The sequence below is a fragment of the Aethalodelphis obliquidens genome, unplaced genomic scaffold (genome assembly GCF_003676395.1).
Source record: "Aethalodelphis obliquidens isolate GAN/ISIS:26980383/991018 unplaced genomic scaffold, ASM367639v1 scaffold7, whole genome shotgun sequence".
In the NCBI taxonomy this organism is placed as follows: Eukaryota; Metazoa; Chordata; class Mammalia; order Artiodactyla; family Delphinidae; genus Aethalodelphis; species Aethalodelphis obliquidens.
Window position 1 is genome coordinate 34,054,260 of NW_020837951.1, and position 23,398 is coordinate 34,077,657.

General features: G+C 37.6%; 1 protein-coding gene across 3 annotated transcripts in view; it reads right to left on the reverse strand.

Annotated features, from left to right (window-relative positions):
• The window catches only part of TDRD7 (tudor domain containing 7), an 89,237-nt gene that overhangs the window by 35,187 nt on the left and 30,652 nt on the right, over positions 1-23,398 (reverse strand). For all 3 annotated transcript variants that reach the window (XM_027105430.1, XM_027105431.1, XM_027105432.1), the window contains 2 exons: positions 14,237-14,310; positions 11,523-11,740 (listed from right to left, as the gene is read on the reverse strand). In XM_027105430.1, the coding sequence (XP_026961231.1) occupies positions 11,523-11,740; positions 14,237-14,310 (292 nt within the window). The remainder of the gene's footprint in view (positions 1-11,522; positions 11,741-14,236; positions 14,311-23,398) is intronic.

Here is a 23,398-nt window from a genome sequence, read left to right on the forward strand (position 1 = left end):
ATATACCCTGAGAAAACCATAATTCAAAAAGGGTCATGTACCACAATGTTCATTGCAGCTCTATTTACAATAGCCAGGACATGGAAGCAACCTAAGTGTCCATCGACAGATGAATGAATAAAAAAGATGTGGCATGTATATACAATGGAATATTACTCTGCCATAAAAAGAAACAAAATTGAGTTATTTGTAGTGAGGTGGATGGACGTAGAGACTGTCATACAGAGTGAAGTAAGTCAGAAAGAGAAAAACAAATATCGTATGCTAACAAATACATATGGAATCTAAAAAAAATGGTTCTGAAGAACCTAGGGGCAGGACGGGAATAAAGACGCAGACGTAGAGAATGGACTTGAGGACACGGGGAGGGGCAAGGGTAAGCTGGGAGGAAGTGAGAGAGTGGTATGGAGATAAATACACTACCGAATGTAAAATAGATAGCTAGTGGGAAGCAGCCATACAGCACAGGGAGATCAGCTCGGTGCTTTGTGACCACCTAGAGGAGTGGGATAGGGAAAGTGCGAGGGAGACGCAAGAGGGAGGAGATATGAGGATATATGTATATGTATAGCTGATTCACTTTGTTATAAAGCAGAAACTAACACATTGTAAAGCAATTATATTCCAATAAAGACGTTAAAAAAACAAAAAAAGAATCCCGGTTAGTACAATTTTAGATTTAGACATGGCAGTCCTCCATATCCAAAGCCAGCTGAGCCTGCTGGGCCCATCTTAAAACCCTTCTTCAGTCTTCACCTAGCAACATCTTCTCAACTCTTTGCAACACCTTCTCTGAAGTGGATGGCAGAGGCTAATTTCAATGGAATATAGTCCATCTTATTCATCTAAAATAACTCTCACAAGCCACATGTCCTACCTGTCCACATGGCTTCTTCTAACCCAAAAGAGGACAACAGTTCTTCAGTTTAATGATCCTTTTCTTTCCAATAAATTAACTGGGAATAGGAGATACTTCAATGTTTGTTTACTAATCTCCCCCACTCTTGGCCCCAAAGCTTCCATTCCTACCTGTGCTTTAGATGCAATCAGGACCAATTACCTAACAATGTAATTGTCAAACCTGTCAAACCTCTAAACATGACCAGCACACTGAGTTCTTCTAACTAGGGATTACTCTTTTTTTTTTTTTTTTTGCTGTTTGCGGGCCTCTCACTGTTGTGGCCTCTCCCGCTGCGGAGCACAGGCTCCAGATGCGCAGGCTCAGCAGCCATGGCTCATGGGCCCAGCCGCTCCGTGGCATGTGGGATCCTCCCGGACCGGGGCACGAACCCGTGTCCCCTGCATCGGCAGGCGGACTCTCAACCACTGCGCCACCAGGGAAGCCCGGGGATTACTACCTTAACAGAAGTTATGAATATTAGGTCCACTTGATGTGAATTTGGTCAGGACAAGAGAAGAATTCCCATTTTTCTGGGCTTTATTCCAGAATAATGCTTAAAGATCACCTGGAAGTAGTAAGCTTCCAGGGCTTTGTCTGGAGCATTTATATCAACCTTTGCCAGTAGCATTTATATCAAGCTTTGCCAGTCGCATTTATATCAAGCTTTGCCAGTCAGCCTATAAAGTAGATTTTTGACCAATAAGCCTGAGTTTATTCAAAGTACAAACAATGGCCAAATAATCATCTGAACTAGAAGGCAGGTTTGTTTCCTCAGCAGTTTTATTTTCATTGTTTAAAGTAGATACCCTACCCCAGCCCCCAGCAATCCCCAAATGACTAGTTCCTTGAATTGTAGCCACTTTCCAATTTTTACTGGCTTCTTCTTGATCTCATAGGCCAGTTATGTGCCTAATTCCACTTTGTTCTCTAGTAATTTGGCCTCTTTAAATTCAAATTAGCATCTACTAAGATTAAACATAAGCCTGACTTTAGGAACAGAACCTGACACTAACTGGAGTTGATGCAGATGTTCTTCAACATGTTAGACAACTATTCATGGATAATTTAGTGACATGGAAAATATGCCTGGTCCACGTACGTCATTAGCCAATCTTTGGAGAATAGCTGAAGGGTTACTCAATTCAAAGGAAAAGATCATGAAACTCATATTGTATAGAATTTAAAATATATGTAATTTAAGACAAATGTAATTTTTTTCAACTTAAACTCTTTGTTTTAAATTTTTCATGAAAGTGAAAATTTGCTTTTCTCAGGCATTCCAATGTGATCACCATCTGTCCTCCAGAACATGTGTCTTCTTTTTAATTTTCTGGTCAATGGGCTTAGAAACAACACCTATTACTATATCTATTCCCAGCCTATGAGAATCTTCCCAAAGGCAAGAAATTGCTGGAATGTGGGTTACAGTATGGTGTCCACTCTTCACTGTGCTCTGGTACATCTGACCAGATTTACATGCTGTTCTCTTGTCTCACCCCCCAAAACAGAACAGCTGTCTTCTGGCCTTCAGAAATAACCAAGGTAAGTCAATAGCTACTTGAAACATGGCTTTTATTATTTCCTTAGTGTGATAATCAGCTGCTAATCATTCCAGTTGGATCTTTCAGGAGGGTGCTTTTACAACTTCTATTGGGTTGGCCAAAAGGTTCGTTCGTTTTTTCCGAAAGATGGTTCTAGTAGCACTTAGTTGTTTTTAACTTCAATTGAAACGATTTTGTTAGACTGTATTGTGACAGTCGTCATATCAGTGTGCATTTAAAAAAAGACTTATCAAAACTGGTGAATTTTTGTGTAGCCATTTTAATACTGAAGATGAAAGAAAAAAGCAACATTTTCCACATATCATGCTTTATTATTTAAAGAAAGGTAAAAATGCAACTGAAACGCAAAAATAAGGTTTGTGCAGTGTATGGAGAAGGTGCTGTGACTGATCGAACATATCAAAAGTGGTTTGCGGGGCTTCCCTGGTGGCTCAGTGGTTAAGAATCTGCCTGCCAATGCAGGGGACATGGGTTCGAGCCCTAGTCCGGGAAGATCCCACATGCTGCAGAGCAACTATGCCTGTGCGCCACAACTACTAAGCCTGTGCTCTAGAGCCCATGAGCCACAACTACTGAAGCCCACGTGCCTAGAGCCCATCCTGTGCAACAGGAGAAGCCACCACAGTGAGAAGCCCACGCACTGCAATGAAGAGTAGCCCCTACTCGCCGCAACTAGAGAAAGCTCGTGCGCAGCAATGAAGACCCAACGCAGTCAAAAATAAATAAATAAATTTTAAAAAGTGGTTTGCAAAGTTTTGCGCTGGAGATTTCTCGCTGGACGATGCTCCATGGTCGGGTAGACCAGTTGAAGTTGATAGTGATCAAATCGAGACATTCATTGAGAATAATCAACGTTATACCACGCGGGAGATAGCCAACATACTCAAATATCCAAATAAAGCATTGAAAATCATTTGCACCTTCTTGGTTATGTGAATCGCTTTGATGTTTGGGTTCCACATAAGTTAAGCGAAAAAAACCTTGACCATATTTCCACATTTGATTCTCTACTTAAACGTAATGAAAATGTTCTGTTTTTTAAAACAAATTGTGACGGGCGATGGAAAGTGGATATTGTACAATAACGTGGAACGGAAGAGATCATGGGGCAAGCAAAATGAGCCACCACCAACCAAAGGCTGGTCTTCATCCAAAGAAGGTGATGTTGTGTATATGGTAGGATTGGAAGGGAGTCCTCTGTTATGAGCTCCTTCAGGAAAACCGAACGATTAATTCCAACAAGTACTGCTCCCAATTAGACCAACTGAAACCAGCACTTGACAAAAAGCGTCCAGAATGAGTCAACAGAAAATGCATAATCTTCCATCAGGATAACGTGAGACCACATGTTTCTTTGACGACCAGGCAAAAACTGTTACAGCTTGGCTGGGAAGTTCTGATTCATCCACCGTATTCACCAGATATTATTGCACCTTCGAATTTCCATTTAGGTCTTTACAAAATTTTCTTAATGGAAAAAATTTCAATTCCCTGGAAGACTGTAAAAGGCACCTGGAACTGTTCTTTGCTCAAAAAGATAAAAAATCTTGGGAAGATGGAATTATGAAGTTGCCTGAAAAATGGCAGAAAGTAGTGGAACAAAAGGGTGAGTACGTTGTTCAATAAAGTTCTTGGTGAAAATGAAAAGTGTGCCTTTTATTTTTACTTAAAAACCGAAGGCACTTTTTGGCCAACCCAATAGTTCCTGTAGTCTAATTGATTCAGGTACATACCTGAGAAGGGGGTCAAAAGGCCTCCTGTTCTATAGGAGAAGACTCAGGATCATAATCCTGCCATTTTCTTCCACGGTTTCATTGTTTTGTGGCTCTTCAGTTTTGTGTTTGGTTTTGGATATTCACCCAAAAAATCGCCAGTCCAATGACTGGAAACTGGCATGACCTGGAACTCCATAGATTTACTATGTATGGGTCCTTACCTCCACCTCCCAACAGCAGAGACAGGTAGTAACCTAAAGGATTAACTCCTTACACCATGGAGTTCAAGCCATCTCCTCTGGTGATCATCAGAAGATTCTAGTATCTAACATGCCTTAAACTTTCTATTCCCACAAGTTCATTATATTTAGCTTGATTTCTGCCTCATTTTGAATCACAACTTGAATGAGATACTTCTCTCACATCCCTCTGAGTTTCTGTAAGTTTGGAGTTGACAGATTAGGTTTGGTAGATGTGAGACTCAAGGGCTTAAAATATCAACTTCTTCAGGAGCCCTGTAAGTTCACACAAATAGAGTCTTCATGCTATATGCCTAGAAATTGTCTTCTTAATTCTAAGAGGTCTTTACTTCTTCCTAATTTACCTGTTCTGTAAAGTTCTTGAAGCCAAACTCATTTGAGTCTATGAAGGCTCACCTGCTAACTCTGCAGCATAGGCTGCTGAGGTAAACTTACTGTTTCTTATGGAATTAGAATTTTCTTTGGGATTCTGTAACAGAATTGGTATTGTCCAATTAAATCAAAAAGTTTCAAAGCAGTTGTATGGGTGTCATTCAGACACAGTTTTGCTTCCATTGGGTAGTAGTTTTTTGTGTTGAAGCTTTAAATTACATTCTAAATTTCATTTTACATGTTCACCACCCAATACCAACCTCAGACAGTATGGTAAAATCACGTTTACCTGGAGACCTGCCTTCCAGCACTCCAACTATTAGCAGTGGCTTGGAACTCAAAACAAACCAATTAAAAAACTCAATTTCAGCAGGCAGTAAAGACCTCTGGGTACCTAGCAACAACTACAACATCAAAGAGTCACTGACCAGAAGCTTGCACCCTATGATTAGCAAGTTCACAGAAAGAAAGACTGGTTGATGACCTTCTACAGAGCTCAGTCTTTTTGTGTTAATGCTGAGAAGTGCTGGGAAAGTTAGACAACTGAGAAAGAGATGAGGAAATGGTCCCCAATGGCCTGACTGGGCCACAGTGAAGACAAACTGATAGGTTCAGATCTGAAGCCTCTAAGGGTAGTGGGTGAGGCTTATACTGCATGCAGGATAATACACTGAGATGAGCTAACACCCAATTCAGTGTTCCAGACCACCTACAACTGCTACCCTCTCTGCAGCAGTTCATGCTACGCCCAAGATTATTCAGAAAGGGTTATAATTTTTAGTCGCTTCTGTTTAAGAAAGTACAGGTGTTTGTGGCATATTCCACAGAGGTTTAATCAAAGGTAAAGGTAAAAAGTTCCTTGTAGGGCTTCCCTGGTGGCGCAGTGGTTGAGAGTCCACCTGCCAATGCAGGGAACACGGGTTCGTGCCCTGGTCTGGGAAGATCCCACATGCCACGGAGCGGCTGGGCCCGTGAGCCATGGCCGCTGAGCCTGCGCGTCCGGAGCCTGCACGTCCGGAGCCTGTGCTCCGCAACGGGAGAGGCCACAACAGTGAAAGGCCCGCGTACACTAAAAAAAAAAAAAAAAAGGTTTTTTGTAGATGGTACCCTGTCTGTTCACAAACCACCTATCCAGAGAAACTCTTTCTCCACCACCTTGGGTAAGTAGTTTTATAGACATTATGTATTTCAAGGCTAATACTCTTTCACTCCCATCCCTTTCCTAGTAAGGACTTCGCACCGATGCTGACTACAACCATTTATGTTTGGATAAACTTCAAGCCATTTTCCTTTAGTGTGGCCCAAGGTTAGGCCCTTGTTCACAGGTCCCCTTCAGGAAGACATTATCCTGGTTAACTGTGTGCAGACCTTTTGGGCATGATCTTGGCTGGCAGCTGCGGCTTTCACTGTGCATTCTAAGCTAAGCAGGTACTAGATATGCTTCTCATTACCTTTGTGGGGAGCAGGATCTGCTCCTCTAGGATGGCAGAAATTCACTTCATCTAAGAGTTTTAGTTCCTTTATCCACTGCTCTTATATTTCAATTTAAACTTTTGTTCTGCCCTCTTTAGCATTTCCTCTGTTTTCATTGAGATAGGCTCCTCTGTAGAGCTTGCTGGGTATGCCTCTGGTTTTACACTGCATGATAATTACTAGTATTTGTGTAGCTTGATTTATGACTTTTGGGGGGAAATTACCAGTGGGTTTTAACTTGCTTGCATTTAAGCTAGGCTGTTCCTGGAAAAATAACAGCTGTCTTTTCCTATATACCTGCTATGTTTCTTTTTTTCTTTTCTTTTTCTTTTTTTGGCCACACCGTGCGGCATGTGGGATCTTAGTTCCCCAACCAGGAATCAAACCCACGCCCCTGGCATTGAAAGCATGGAGTCTTAACCACCGGACCACCAGGGAAGTCCCCTATGTACCTGCTATGTTTCTATACTGTACTGGCAGCTGTTTATAGTTTGTGTAACTTAATTCTAACAACCCTAAGAGATGGGAAGAAACAGTCACATTTTAGAGCATACTGAAGCCCAGATTTATATGCTGAAAGTAACACCACTAAGAAATGGCCAGGGCAAAAGCCTAACTGCAAAGCCCAAACTCTTTCTACTGTACTATTGGGCTTTATGGGTAATTTTCTGTTTCAAGTTCCAGAACAGCAATGTCACATTACTCCCCTACTGCCCTATTCTGATTTCGCCACAGTGCTCTTTTATCTTTCTTCTATTCAGATGGTCACTGAAATTGAATTTAAAAACTGTTCCAACGTGTTCATTGCATATTTCTTTTTGTTGATGAAAAGTTAGAAAGGAAATTGGATTCCAATTAGATATTATGGCTGTACTTTCAAGTCCTAGCTTTACTTCTCACTGCTGCTTCTGCTGGAATGGCTGCATAGACTGTATCAACACCACTAAGCCTGAGGATATATCACTGCTGTTTCACTTATGTTCGCTTCCTTAGAAATTCAATTTGTTTTTAACCCAGAAATATCTAGGCTTTAAAAAAAGAGGCAATTCATTTTGCATGGGCTGACAGGTACTTTATCTTATATAATTAATTACCACAATTAAAGTTAAGACAAATTCCTGAACATACAAAAATACAAAAATATGTAAGTGGCAGAACTGCTGTTGCCTCTTTTGATATTACATAAATTGCTATATTGACGCAATCCAGAACTTTAGGAATTCTTAAAAGTCTGAGAGAGGACTAAATGACTTAAAGCTCAGTGATTTCTAATGGACAGAAAAATGACATATAAAATACAGCCTAACAGTAAAACCTTTTTATAAAAGCATGAATAATTAGTGTCATTAGGTATTTTTTCTCATTTACAACATTTTATGTTCTCATTCACTAAATGTTATGTTTTGTATTTAAGGCCTGAGGTGCCTCCAGGTGAACTCAGAATGTTTCCCACTATCCTGAAGTTGCCTCCCAATGCTCCTACGCTATAGGTCTTTGAGGCTACTGTCAGAGAGCCTTCTCAGCTAAATGCATCTAGTCCTGTCTGGCTATAAACGAGCCACCCAGCTCTCCACACAGCTTCAGGTAAGGCACTAAAGACAGATATTCTGTCTCAGGTAGGAATGGAGACGTTTCTCCACCCATGTTTCAGAGTGGAGGATTTCAACAAAATCTCTCATGTTCAACAGTAATTGTCACAAGATTTGAAATTTTACTAGAAACTGAAGTCGGCCAGAGGCTCTGGATTCTGTGTGACCTCATGGCAGGGACCCGCTAAGTTTCCACCAAATTATGACTCTTTAATAAAGTGAATTGGCCCATTTGCCTCTTGAGTTTCTTCTTGAGCCACTGTCTTCTTATTGAATTTCTTACAATTTTCTGAAAAAGCCATGTTTTTCTGTCTCAGGCTTTGGCACAAGCTGTTTCTTTTGTCTGAGGTGCCTTTTCCCCAGCATTCCCACCTTTGTCTAACTTACTTCAACTCATCTCTCAGGTTTTAGTGTAACAGACACCTCCTCTGGGAAGCTTTTCTTGACTCATCAGACTACGTCTCATCCTCCTGTTTACATGTTTCCTTAGCACCCTGCATTTCTCCTTCATAACTATTGCAGGCTTGCCCTTATCTGCTCAATGTTTATTTTCCCTGTTGGACAGTAAGTTCCGTAAGGGCAAGGTCCAGGTCTGTCTTGTTTACTGTTATTCTTAGCACCCAGGTCAGTGGGTGGCTCACCGAAGCATTTTATAAATACTAGCCAAATACAACAATTAAGGAGAACATTATTAATAAGGCCACCACTTTAGAACAGCCAAGAGACGTTGCTATCCTTCTCCTAGGACTCAATGGCAATTCTTAGATGCCAGTATCCTTCATCAAGGATACTGGTCAAGCCTGCCATCTTGGGCTCTTTGCCTTTTGAAGACAGGTTCTGCACAAGTTCCATTTCCCTCGAAAGTTGCCTAGGAACACTATGGAACTGGGTCACCATTGTTAATATGATTTTATATTCTCTTTAGCTTTCAAAACTCTCAGTCCACATTTTGTTGTCAGAGAGATCCAAAAGGTTAAGAACAACAGATTCAAAGCATCCTTCTGCCTGCATCAAAATACCATCTAACAACCTTGTAAAGTGGCTTACAGCATATACCTGATTAAACCTTCATGAAGGTAAAATTTCAGAGCTTTTACTTGGTCCCTTGAGCTGATGCTACCCATCCTATATTAAAATGGAAATCCTGCAAGTGATTATCTCAGGGAGGTAGGATGATGGGTGATTTTTATTTCATTTATAATTTTAGTTTTCAATATTTTTATATGGGACATTTTACATGACTGAGGGGAGAAAGCACTTTTTTTTTTTTTTTAAATAAAGAAGTACACTGCACTCAGATTTCTTCTTCAGTTACACAACAACATGGAGATACACATTACTAAGTCTTTCTTACCCTAAAATTTCTGCACTGTGTTCTAACCTGTCTGACCCTGTTTGCAGTAGAATCAGCCCTGGGCATGCTATCAGTGTTCCTGCTTTTCAGCAAGATGAAAAGCAAGAAGTCAGAAGAAAGGGAAATTAACCATGGTGTAACTGTTTAAAACTGCCTAAAAATAAACATGGTGTAACAGTTTGAAACTGTTTACCAGTAGGCTGTTAAAAAAAACAATCAGAGCTATTAAAAAAAGTTTTGAAAAATATCAACAGATGTCATTAAAACTGGCAGTTTTTGTCATCCTAGACACAATGCTTCACTAAGTAAATTCTCATACCTGACAACTGATAGTGATTGCACCTAAACAGTCCTACTCAAAATTGAGAGAAACAGCATGGAGATAAGAAAGATATATTACATTTCTGCTTCACATTCCACCCTCACTGCCTGGACAGAAAATAATCATGCAACATAGATGCATATGAGCAACCAAAAAATTAAAAATCAGTCATTTTAGCACCTGAAATTTAGTAGGAAACCACCCATTTTAGATAAAGTCTTAACATCAAAGAGATAGGTACTCTCTCTCCTGCAGTCCTAGCAAGAGAAATTTTGAGGCTTTGCAGATATGCAGAGAAGCGAGGATGAAAATTTCCCCCCAAAAGTCATAAATTAAGCTACACAAATACTAGTAATTATCATGCAGTGTAAAACAAAGTGACCAGAAACATAATACATTAAGAAGAATCTGTGAAGTTAATTTAAAATTCTTTTACTCTAAAGATAATTTCTCTATCGAAGCTTAATAGTGAGTTTTATGTGTATATTCACAATAAAAGGGCTTAAAGTTCATTGAAGACATAAGTTCATGAATGTCTATGGATTTAAAAAATAAAAGAACCATATGCATTCCAAAAAGGAGCTCCAGGCCCTGAACCTTCAAATCAAGCAGCCTGGTGAAACCTCAAAAGTCCCCTTCAAGATTATGGAAACCTAAGGGGGTCCTCAAATGCTGCTAAACCTGCATCCAGTGAGAATATGCTTTTCAGAAAGGAGTAAAAATGGAATGAATTGAATAGCAACCTTAGGAATTCCCACTACAAGAATAAACCCCATATTCAACATAAATCAGGGATAACATTCTTATGATCATTCTTGACTTTATAGGTAGGGAAACAGCCATAATTCCAGAGTTTGACATTTCTTCTTGTTTTCCCACTTCACACTGTATGTATATTCATCAGCACATCACATTGCCCTAAGGTGGTCTCAGCCCCTAAAGCAGTGCATGGTACCTGCAGGTGCAGAGTAAATGATGTAAGAACAAATAAGACAGATAGATGGATGGATGGATGACTCTTGACTGGAAAGCCCATGGGACTGGAGTGGGTGTCAGTGCCCTGGAGGAAGAAGTGGTTATAAAAATACATGCTGTCTTTAGGCCAGGTGCTTATAAGAGAGAGTGGCCCACACTCTGCCCAACAGGGTTGGGGGCCAAAATATATATTAAGTTAAAGAAATGAAAGCCCTCTACCAAGCAATAATTGTCATGCATATTCAATTCTATAAGCTTAGAAGCACCAAGTAACCGCTAATTTAAAAGTTATTTTGTTGAATATATTCTATGTAAATAAAAACATTAAGAAACATCTAAAAATTAGTTATTTTGTTTTAAGAATCTAGTTGTCTCTATCTCTGGATGAACTAAAAGATTTCTAATAAACTATTCTGAGCCATCGTTTTATTATAATAGATTCTCAAATAGGAAGAGGCATGGAAATAGATGTCAGCTCACTTTTCAATATTTTTCTCCAAAGAAATTTGTGAATAGTTTAAATCTGAACCCTGTATTAATTTTTTTTAGATGTATTCTATAAATAATTAGCCAAAATAACTAAAATTTGTTCAGCTGAATGTCTTTAAAAATGCTCAGGAACAAGAATATAAAATTTGAGGCTAACAAAAAACGTTCTATTACCAGTTAAGTTCAAGTTATTAAAATTACAAAGCCATCAATATCTATTGGTAACAGCTCAATACAAAATGGTATATATATTATCACATATTAAATGCATTTAAAAATAACTTAAAATCTATAAAAACAGTAATTACAACACACACAGACCTCAGCCGTGACATATTTCTCCTATAAACAAGAACCAGTATGTGTTAATCTTAGTCATAAAGATTAATGAAGCAATATTATGTAAAGAGCTTCATGCTCCCCAAATAAAAGGTGATATTACTAACAACTCCCAATCTGAAAGTGGGGCAGGGAGGAGGCATCAGGAGGGAGGAATAAGAAGAAACGTACCGTGCAAATATGAGGCCAGTGTTCAAATTGTTGTAAAATTCCTTGATTAAGTTCTTCTTTATATAATTCTCTGTAAAAATGTGGAAGCTTAGATATCCAAATGCCATTGTTATGCTTGTTTAGTATTTCCTTTATGCGGTTTTGAACCTCATCCATTTTATAAGTGTAAGAGGCAGGAGGCGTGACATTTGGTTTTTCAACAGCCTGATTTAAATTATCTTTAAATTAAAAAATATGATAGAATTAACCAGAATGCTTAACATTTTAGATTATCCCCATTACCTAGTATTTGTGTCTTCAGGCTTTGTTATACTTCAGGCTTGTGGGGGTTAAGGGACTTTCAAAGAGAGCAGGATTAGGAGAGCAGGACCATGACAATTTCATTCTAAGTTTTAACCCTGAAATAACCAGGAAGGTCAACAGCCACTCAGAGAGGGAACCTAGCCCCTTTATTTTCCAAGGATTCGTCATAGTTTAATTTAAACTCATAAAGAATAATGAAATTTATTATTTAACCAATCATTTTCTAATTGCAACTAAGAAAGGTTAAATTTTAGACAATAATGGTATATATGTAATGATAAATTTAAAGCTATCTTTTACAAAGCCTAAGGATAATGCCTTAATAGTAAGATCAAAGAACATTTTATAAAAAATAAATAATTGTCCAGGTTTTTTTTTTTTTTTTTTTTTGTGGTATGCGGGCCTCTCACTGTTGTGGCCTCTCCCGTTGCGGAGCACAGGCTCCAGACGCGCAGGCTCAGCGGCCATGGCTCACAGGCCTAGCCACTCCGCGGCATGTGGGATCTTCCTGGACCGGGGCACGAACCCGTGTCCCCTGCATCGGCAGGCGGACTCTCAACCACTGTGCCACCAGGGAAGCCCAATTTTTCCCTTTATTAGTGAGAAAAAATAATTTAGCAATAAATGAAAGTTCAAAAATTGATCCACCTGTAATAATCATCCTAGCCTCAGTTTATAAACATAAATAAAAGGTTTGGTGCTCATAAATAACTATTAATGATTTGTTTTTATTTCTCCAATCCAAATCATTCATTTTTCATAAGCGAATATTTATAAAGTTTTGGCTAGCTCTCTTACATTTATTTTTATTTAAAACTTAGAATGCCTGAGTTAACATCCTAAGGCAATAAAGAAATTTAAGTGTCCCCAATAGCTGATAGTTCTGGTATTTTAAGAACTATGAAATTCATTCCAAACCTTTTCTAAATTTCACTGGGATACAGATCAGAATATTTTAAAAATTACCATCTATAAGCAAAATATGTTCATATTTTAATCATACAGCATTTCTGCTGGGATTCAACAATTTTTATTTTATTTTATTTTTTAAACTGGCTGGTGGAGACACATAGGCTGGTTTGGGGATGCTGGCCTTTGAGGATGCCAGGAAGCCAAAGGGAGAGCTGTTCCTTGAGTATGGCTGGATGCTGACTCTCCTTTACCCACCATAGGGCACGAGACCTGCCCTTGCTGAGACTTAGTTTGGCTCAGCCAACAGAAGGGTCCAGGATGTCCACATACATTTCCTATTAAAGGCACAGTTAATTTATAAAGTTCTTCCCAAATAATGATATATAAAAGAACCAGGAAGAAAGAAAAGATAAGTTTCTTGGAACTGGCCAGTCCCTCCCTTAAAGAGAGAGTGTCAGCAGCTGACATATAGTTGGAGGCTTTGCAAACGCACCTGCTCTGTGGGGCCACTGAAGTCAGCTAAGCTTCTGTACCTTTTGTTAAACAAATCAAGGAAGTAATTTAGGCTACCAGCAGGTAGGAGAGGTTATGTATAAGTGTGTGTAAATCAGCTGCTGGGTGAATCATAATCCTCCTGAAACAAGTCCTCCTGGTTCTGCAGAAAAAGCTTATTCTAATGTAAAGGATTTACAGCCTCTAAAGGGTATATGACTTTACTGAGTAGTCATTTTTCAGAAAATGCATATGTAAAAGTAATTGATATAAACAAAAATCAAATTGTTCAATTAATTTCCATGAGAAATACTGGAGATACATTCCTTTGGAAAAAAATGATTTCAACTCAGTAAGAATCACACTTAAAGCAGCAAATCATTTAAAACCACATTTAAATTTCATGCAGCAAAATTTCTGAAAATACTGTATCCCTTGGGTGGGTCTAACAGCAGGGAATTTACACTTTGGTTGAAGGAGACAAGATGAGTGTGTGCACTTCTAATCTTCAGATTCTTCAACTTTATTATGTCTTCTATTGATTTCTTAACAGTCCTTTTGGATTTTATATATTTATATTCCTATTTAGATGCTTAGTGGCCAATGCACATAGTTTAGGGGCCCAGATTTTACCTGGTAGAGTATCTGGAACTATTTTATGAGTTGAAGTCCCCTATTTATGTGCTTTAAATCTTACTCTCTAATGTGTAAGAGAGTGACAAGGGACACAAATATCTCTGTAGGTAACACGTGGAAGTGAAACAGAATAGGTCTGGTGTGAGGAAGGCCTCAAGTCAGAATAATAATGATATCCTTGGAGGTATTACTTTCTCTTTAGATCACTTCAATTCATAACTTAAAGAAATCAAAAAAGAGGGGAGGAGAGATGTATTCCAAGTGGGAGAAGGTGAGAACAAATGTCAAAAGCCACCATTAGATATTTCTGGGGGGGCTCTGAGGCTCCAGAAACCATAATGTATTACGAAAATAATGTTTAGAAAACATACCACTCATTTCCTTAATACAGGTTCTTGAGAGATGCATCTGAAAAGGTGGCGAAAGGGATGCCTTTGGGCTAAACCTAAGGTATAAAAAAAAAGGTAAATTAAAATTCAATTAACTACTTAGGAAAGAAATGTAGATTTCCCACCTCATACCCTCACCAAAAAAATTTTTATGTGAATTGTGCTGGATATATGTAGAAAAATTTTCTAAATATGCGGACAAAGAAATACCCCCCCCACCACCCACAAAGTGAAATAATTTGTATTCATGTCTGTCTCCCTCACTAGACCCCAAGTGTCTTAATTACTTGTGTTTCTTGTGCCTAGGGCAGTGCTTGGTACATGCAAGGGAGAGTGAATGCTGTAAGAATGATTAGGATGATTGAATGAATCAAAGAGTACATCTTGCCCAGCGGTGGGTACGGGACTAGTGGTGATAGTGGCAGTATCATCTATTTCGCAATTTTTCAATAGTATGGAATACTCTAGAAATTAGATCAATTCTTTGAAATGAAGCACATCTCCTCAAAATATTTTAATTCTAAAAGAAATTATCAGATTGTAGGCTACCAGCAAAAGCTTACTTAGTATACGATGCTCTGCAATTATAAGAGCATCACACTTGTGTATTAATGCATCTGGGTAATGACAGAAGATGCCAAAAACATATCCAGTTCCTACTTCTGCAGAACTGGCAGGGAGACAGCAATCCTTTCCCTTGCACCAGAGCCCTAAAAATGTAAACTGGAATCTTCCCCTGCTTTGAGTCAGCTGTGAGGGCTCTAGCAGAAAGCAGAGGGATGTAAGCGAAGAGTGAAAGTATGGCAAGGATACAGCAGAGACTGCTATCATGCAAACATTGGTAGGCCTAATGCACAGGAAAGAAAACTGTCAACACAGCAAAAGAAAGATGTTCAAGGAAAACTGCAGGGACATGTGAAAACAAACTTAATAAGATAATAGAGGTCCAACCAGTTTTATAACAGTAAGTATAAAAGACTTATTATTTTGTTTCTTAAAAGAAATACTTAGACTGTCCCCCCACAAAAAAAACTCCCAACTCAAACATATGCCACTTATTAGAGACACATTATTATCCCACAAATATTTATTTAAGGACCTACTATTACATGCCAGGCATTGTGTCAGAGGGTAATGATCAATGATTAAACAAGAGGAAGGTACCATTATTCTCATGGACTACACGTATAGTTGAGAAAAGTGACTGTAGCAAGCAGCTAGCAGATGGCCCCCAGTGATTCTCCGCTCTGGTATCCACAACCTTGTGTAATCCCCTCCCTTTGAGTAACTCGCTTCTAATCAATAGGATACTTCAAGGTTGAGGGGATTATACATAATTAGATTACAGAAGATTCTAATTTCCACTTTGCTAGCATAATCTGTCTCTTGCTGGTTTCGATGAGGCAAATAGCCATGTTAGGAAGGGCTATATGGCAAGAAATTGAAGGTGGTCTTTGGCCAATAGCCAGACGGAACTAAGGGACAACTCAAAAGGGATGGATTGTACTAACAACCACACGAGTGAGCCTGGAAGGGGATTCCTGCTCAGCTGACCCAGCCATGGCCGATACCTTGATTGCAACCTCATGAGAAACTTTGAAGCAGAGGATCTAGCTGAGTGGTTCTGAGATTCCTAACTCACAGAAGCTACAGGATAATAAGTATGTGCTGTAAACTGCTAAATTCGTGATAACCTGTTACACAACAGATAATTAATGAACTGACAGAATCTGTATGTAAGAACAAAGTCTACTAAGTGCTATAATAGGGGCAGTAGGTGTTAACAAAAGCACATGACAAAAGCAACCAACTAAATTAGGAGGCAGAGAGAGGAGCAAGTAAAAAGTAAAGGTTATTAACACTTATTATAAAGTTATAATAATCTGAGTAGTTTGGCACTGCTAAAGAATAGACAGGTAATCAGTGATTCCAAATGGAAAGCCCAGAAACTGAGTCATATATTTATAACAATTTAGTATTGATAGAGATAGTGTTTCAAACCAGCAGGGAAAGAAAGGATTATGTCATAATTGATATTAGGACATCTGGCTAACAGGATTCCTACTCTCATGCTATACAACAAAATTAATTCTGGATGAATTAAAGGTTTAAATGCAAAAACTGAAACCATAAAAATTCTAAAAGAAAACAGAAGACATACTACATAGTATGGGGGTAGAAATGCTTTTCTAAGCATAACACCTGTAGGCAGAAGCCATAAAGGTAGAGATTAATAGATGTAAATAGAAAATTTTAAAGTTTTTGTATACCAAAAATACCATAATTAAACAAACTTGCCAACATTGGTAAAACTGCCAACATATTACAGGACTAAAGGCTCAACATCCTTAATTTATAAATCATTTTTACCAATTAGAAAGAAAAAGCAACAAAAGACAAAAACCTGTAATTTACAAAAGATCTATAAATGGGCTAATAAACATATGAAAAAATGTAACTTCCTTAAGAATCAAAATCAAAGAAATAGAAATTAAAACATATGTACATTTTTTCACCTTTTAGAGTAGCAAATAAAACACTGATGCCCAATGTTGGCAAGTGCACAAGCAAACTATCACTCTCATATGCTTCTAGAAGAATCTAACTGGTATAATCTGTTTAGAGCACAAATTAGTAAAGCCTTAGTGTGTATACCCTCTTACCCAGAGAGTCTATTTCTACCAATTTATTCTAAGGAACTAGTTGTGAATATATGCAAGGATCATTCTACAAATATGTTCATTGTAGTATTGCTTACAATAGTGAAAATCGTTTATATTCAACAATGAGTGACTGGACAATGGACTAGCCTGACACTAAAAATGATAACAGAGATGTGTACTTAATGATATGGAAAATGTTCACAATATATTGCCTTTCAAAACAGGTTATAAAATAGTAATATACATCATGACCCAATACGTATTTTTAAAAACTTATATAAATAAATAATGTAGAAAGTTAATTTTTAATGGTTACATTTATGTCTGGATTAGACGTGACTTTTTTCTTCCTTTTACTTTCTTCTACTTTGCAAATTGTCTATACCATACACATTAGTACTTTTGTAATCAGAAGAAAGCAATAAATGTATTTTAGAAAATGCTTCCTGTAAATATTTAGTACATGACTTTTAAACCTACAAGATCTCAGAAACCTACATTCATTTACTTTAACTTAATACTTGAAAGATGCCTTTTCAATCATGGTTCCCATTGGCTAATGCCAGACAGTCCTTTATTCATATCCAAAGTCCGTGATCTTACTCACTACAATATATATACAGCAATTTCTTCTCTCATTCTAGGCCTAATGGAACCCTGGTCTTCAGTGCCATACTCATCTATGTTTTATGCATAAATACATTAAAAAACCAAATTTTAATAATCTCATCATTTTAACAAAATACAACGGTCATGAATTGTATTTTTTTAGAAATAAACATTTCCCAGAGAAACCATAAATCAATCGTACATCCTCACTTTTGGCCCCTCTTTCTACTTTACTGTAGACACATGGTAAACTTAGATTGATACCTACAATATTAGAGAATATCAGTTATATTATTTTTCTAGAACCTTCCAGTTTGTTAACCAGCAGGCATGAGTTCTTAACCAGAGTTTTTGAGAATGGGCTTCTGGGGCCCATGTATTCCCTGCATTAGTATACAAAGATGCATGTATATGTGCACAAATTAATTTTTCTGGGAAGATAATTTATAGCTTTCATTAGTGACTCTAAAGATTTGGTGACTCTAAAAAGTTTAAGCTCATAACAACTTATACTACTTAATATTACTGCTTAATATTTCATAAGTTTAGAAATAAAATCTTTTGCTATTGCTCTATTTTGGTAAGAGCAACTTCTTTGGTTTTATAATTAGAAAGGCAGCCCATAACCTCTGCCACCAGATGGTATTTAGATTTCTCTTTAAATGTATCTTTCAATTTGTATTATGCTCTTTAAAAAAAGATTTGATGAAGATGTTTTACAACATCTTTAATAGTGTATAATTAAAATAGTCTGAAATATAATCCATACAAAGTCAGACAGATGAAGACAAATAGGTATGTAGTTCTAGAAATCATTGTACAATAATGTACAAGACATTCAACTATATGGAATTCAAAATTCTTATGGAGAAAGGCAAAAGACAAAAGCATATACTATATTAATTCTCAAAACTAAAACCATATAAAAAGATTTTGCTATCAATTTTTAACCTTTTATTGTGAAATATTTATAAATTCATGGGAATTTGCAAAAAATGTACATAGAAGTCCCATGTACCCTTCACCCAGTTTCCCCCAAAGGTAACATCTTGCATAGTACAATATCAAAACCAGGCAACTGACATTGGTATAATCCAGAACTTATTCAAATTCCACCAGTTTTAAACATACACATGTGTGTGTATAGTTCTGTGCAATTTTACTACACATATAGGTCCATGTAACCACCACTACAATCAATATCCAGAACTATCCCATCACTACAAGGGTCCCTCTTTCTACCCCTTTATTGCCACACCCTTCACCCTTCCCCAACCCCTGACACTTGGCAACTACTTCTCTGTTCTCTGTCTCTATAATTTTGTCATTTCAAGAATGTTATATAAATAGAATCACATAGTATGTAACTTTTTGAGATTAGCTTCTTTCACTCAGCATAATTCCCTTGAGATCCACTGATGTTGTCGCATGTGTCAATAGTTCATTCCTTTTTACTGCTGAGAGGTATTCTGTAGTGTGGATGTATTCAGTTTGCTGAACCTTTCAACTACTGAAGGATATCTGGGTTTTTGCCAGTTTTGGCCTATTATGAATAAAGTTACTATGGACACTTGTGTACAGGTTTTTGGGTGAATCTAAGTTTTCATTTCTCTGGGATAAATGTATAGGAGTGGAATTCCTGGGTCATATAGTGGTATCATGTTTTATTTTTTTAAAAGGAAACTCCCCAACTATTTTCTATTGTGGTTGTACAATTTTATATTCCCAACAGCAATGTATGAGTGATCCATTTTCTCTGTATCCTTGCCAGATTCAGTATTATCACTATTTTTTAAATTGAAGTATATTTAACTTACAATATTATATTAGTTTCAGGTGTACAGCATGGTGATTCGGTATTTTTGCAGATTATACTCCATTATAAGTTATTATAAGATAATGGCTAATAAGATAATTCCCTGTGCTATACAGTAAATCCTTGTTGCTTATCTATTTTACACATAATAGTTTGTTAATCCCATGCCCCTAATTTGTCCCTCCCCCTCCTCTCTCCCCTTGGGTAACCACAAGTTTGTTTTCTGTATCTTTGACTTTGAGCCTGTTTCTCTTTTGCTGATATATTCACGTGTAGTATGTTTTAGATCCCACATATAAATGTGATATTATATAGTACCTGTCTTTGACTTATTTCACTAAGCATAATATTCTCTAGGTCCATCCACATTGCTGTAAATAGCAGAATTTCATTCTTTTTTATGGCTGAGTAATACTTCATTGTATATATATACCATATCATCTTTATCCATTCATCTGTTCATGGGCACTTGGGTTGCTTCTGTGTCTTGACTATTGTAAATAGTGCTGCTATGAACACTGGGGTGCATGTATCTTTTCAAATTAGTGTTTTTGTTTTTTTTTCTAGACATATGCCCAGGAGAGGAGTTGCTGGGTCATATGGTAATTCTATTTTTAGTTTTTTAAGGAATCTCCATACTGTTTTCTATAGTGGCTACACCAATTTACATTCCCATCAACAGTGTACAAGGGTTCCCTTTTCTCCACGTCCTCTCCAACACTGGTTATGTGCTGACTTTTTGACGATAGCCACTCTGACAGGTGTGAGATGGTACATCATTTGTAGCTTTGATTTACATTTCCCTCATGCTTAGTGATGTTGAGCTTTTCATGTGCCTGGGGTCAACTGCATATCCTCTTTGGAAAAATGTCTATTCAGGTCTTCTGTTCACTTTTTTGATTGGGGTGTTTGTTTTTTTGATATTGAACTGTATGAGCTGTTTATATACTTTGGATATTAACCGCTTGTTGGTCACATCATTTGCAAATATTTTCTCCCATTGTGTAGGCTGTCTTTTCGTTTCGTTGCTGTGCAAAAGCTTTTAAGTTTAATTAGGTCCCATTTTAAAATTTTTGCTTTTATTTCTTTTGCCTTAGGAGACAAATCCAAACAAATATTGCTACAATTTATGTCAAAGAGTATTCTGCCTATGTTCTTCTAGGACTTTTAAGGTTTCAGTTCTTACATTTAGTTCTTTAAACCATTTTTAGTTTACTTTTGTATATAGTGTGAGAGAATGTTTTAGTATCTTATTTTACATGTAGCTGTCCAGTTTTCCCAGCACTAACTTGTTAGAGAGACCGTCTTTTCTCCATTGTATATTCTTGCCTCCTTTGTCATAGATTGACCACAGGTGCATGGGTTTATTTCTGGGCTCTCTATTCTGTTCCATTGATCTATGTGTCTGTTTTTGTGCCTGTACCATGCTGTTTCTATTACTGTAGCTTTGTAGTATTGTCTGAAGTCTGGGAGGGTTATACTCCAGGTTTGTTCTTTTTTCTCAAGGTTGTTTCAGCAATTCGGGGTCTTTTGTTGTTCTATATGAATTTTAGGATTATTCTAGTTCTGTGAAAAATGTCCTGGCTATTTTGATAGGGACTGTATGAAATCTGTAGATTGACCTGGGTAGTATGGCCAGTTTAACAGTATTAATTCTTCCAATCCAAGACATGGGATATCTTTCCTTCTTTGTATCATCTTCAATTTCCTTCATCAATGTTTTATAGTTTTCAGAGTATAGGTTTTTCACCTCCTTAGCAAAGTTTATTCCTAGGTATTTTATTCTTTTTTATATCATTTTAAATATGACTGCTTTCTTACTCTCTCTTTGATATTTCATTATTAGTGTACAGAAACACAACAGATTTCTGTATATTAATTTCATATCCTGCAACCTTACTAAATTCATTTATTAGCTCTAATAGTTTTGGGGTGGAGACTTTAGGAATTTCTATTTAAAGTATCATGTTATCGGCAAGTAATGACAGTTTTACCTCTTTCCTTCCAATTTGGATACCTTTTATTTCTTTTTCTTCTCTGACTGCTGGTGGCTAGGACTTCCAATATTATGTTAAATAGAAGTGGCATGAGTGGGCATCCTTGTCTTGTTCTTGAATTTAGTGGGAAGGTTTTCACCACTGAGTATGATTTTGGCTGTGGGTTTGTCATAAATGGCCTTTATTATGTTGAGATATATTCCCTCTATACCCACTTTGATGAGAATTTTTATCATGAATGGATATGGAATTTTGTCAAATGCTTTTTCTGTGTCTCTTGAGATGATCATGTGATTCTGATCCTTCCTTTTGTTAATGTGGTATATCACACTGATTGATTTACAAATGTTGAACCATCCCTGTGACCCTGGAATAAATCCAAACTTGATCATGGTGTATGACCCATTTTATATATTGTCAGATTTGGTCTGATAATATTTTGTTGAGGATTTTTGCATCTATATTCATCAAAGATATTGGCCTGTAATTTTCTATCTCTACAGTATCTCTGGTTTTGGTATCAAGATAATGGTAGCCCCATGGAATGAATGTGGGAGTGTTCCCTCTTCAGTTTTTTGGAATAGTTTGACAAGGATAGGTATTAGTTCTTCTTATATGTTTGGTAGAATCCCCCTGTGAAGCCATCCAGCCCTGAACTTTGTTTGCTTAGAGTTTTTCTATTACAAATTCAATTTCACTTCTAGTGGCCAGTCTGTTTAAATTGTCTGTATGTTCTTATTTCAGTCTTGGCAGGCTGTATGTTTTTAGAAATTTGTCCATTTCATTGGCATATAACTGTTCATAGTATTCTCTTATGATTTATTTTTAATATCTCTGTGGTATCAGTTGTTACTTCTCCTCTTTCACTTATTTGAGTCCTTTTTTCTTTTCTTTTTTTTTTTTGCGGTATGCAGGCCTCTCACTGCCGTGGCCTCTCCCGCTGCGGAGCACAGGCTCCGGACACTCAGGCCCAGCGGCCATGGCTCACAGGCCTAGCCACTCTGTGGCACGTGGGATCCTCCCGGACCGGGGCACGAACCCGCATCCCCTGCATCAGCAGGCGGACTCTCAACCACTGCGCCACCAGGGAAGCCCTCTCTTTTCTTCTTGGTAAGCCTGGCTAAAGGTTTATCAATTTTTTAATCTTTTTAAAAAAACAGCTCTTGGTCTCATTGATCATTTCTATTGTTTTTATGATCTCTTACTTATTTCTTCTCTGATCTTTATCATTTCATTTTTTCTGCTGACTTTGGGCTTTGTTCTTTTTCTAATTCTTTTAGGTGGTAGGTTAGGTTGTTTGAGATTTTTTCTTGTTTCTTGAAGGACTGTGTTGTTATAAACTTCCCTCTCAGAGCTGCATTTGATGCATCCCAACTTTGGAAAGTTCTATTTCCATTTTCATTTGTCTTTTGAGGTATTCTCTGATTTCCTCTTTTTTTTAAAACTTTTAAATTTTATTTATTTTATTTGTTTATTTTTGGCTGCATTGGGTCTTCATTGCTGTGCGCAGGCTTTCTCTGGTTGTGGCGAGTGGGGGCTACTCTTCATTGTGGGATGCAGGTTTCTCATTGAGGTGTCTTCTCTTGTTGTGGAGCACAGGCTATAGGTGTGTGGGCTTCAGCTGTTGTGGCACGTGGGCTCAGCAGTTGTGGGTTGTGGGCTCTAGAGCACAGGCTCAGTAGTTGTGACGCACAGGCTTAACTGCTCCACAGCATGTGGGATCTTACCGGACCAGGGCTCGAACCCATGTCCCCTGAATTGGCAGGCAGATTCTTAACCACTGTGCCACCAGGAAAGCCCTCTGATTTCCTCTTTGATTTCATCATTGACCAAGGTTTTTTAGCAGCATGTTCTTTAGTCTCCACATGTTTCTTCTTTTCCCATTTTTCTTTCCATAGTTGATTTCTAGTTTCATACCATTGTGGTCAGAAAAAAAATGCTTGATATAATTTCTTCCTCTTAAATTTGTTGAGGCTTGTTTTGTGGCCTAGTATGTGATCTGTCCTGGAGAATGTTCCATGTGCACTTGAAAAGAATGTGTATTCTGCTGTTTTTGGAT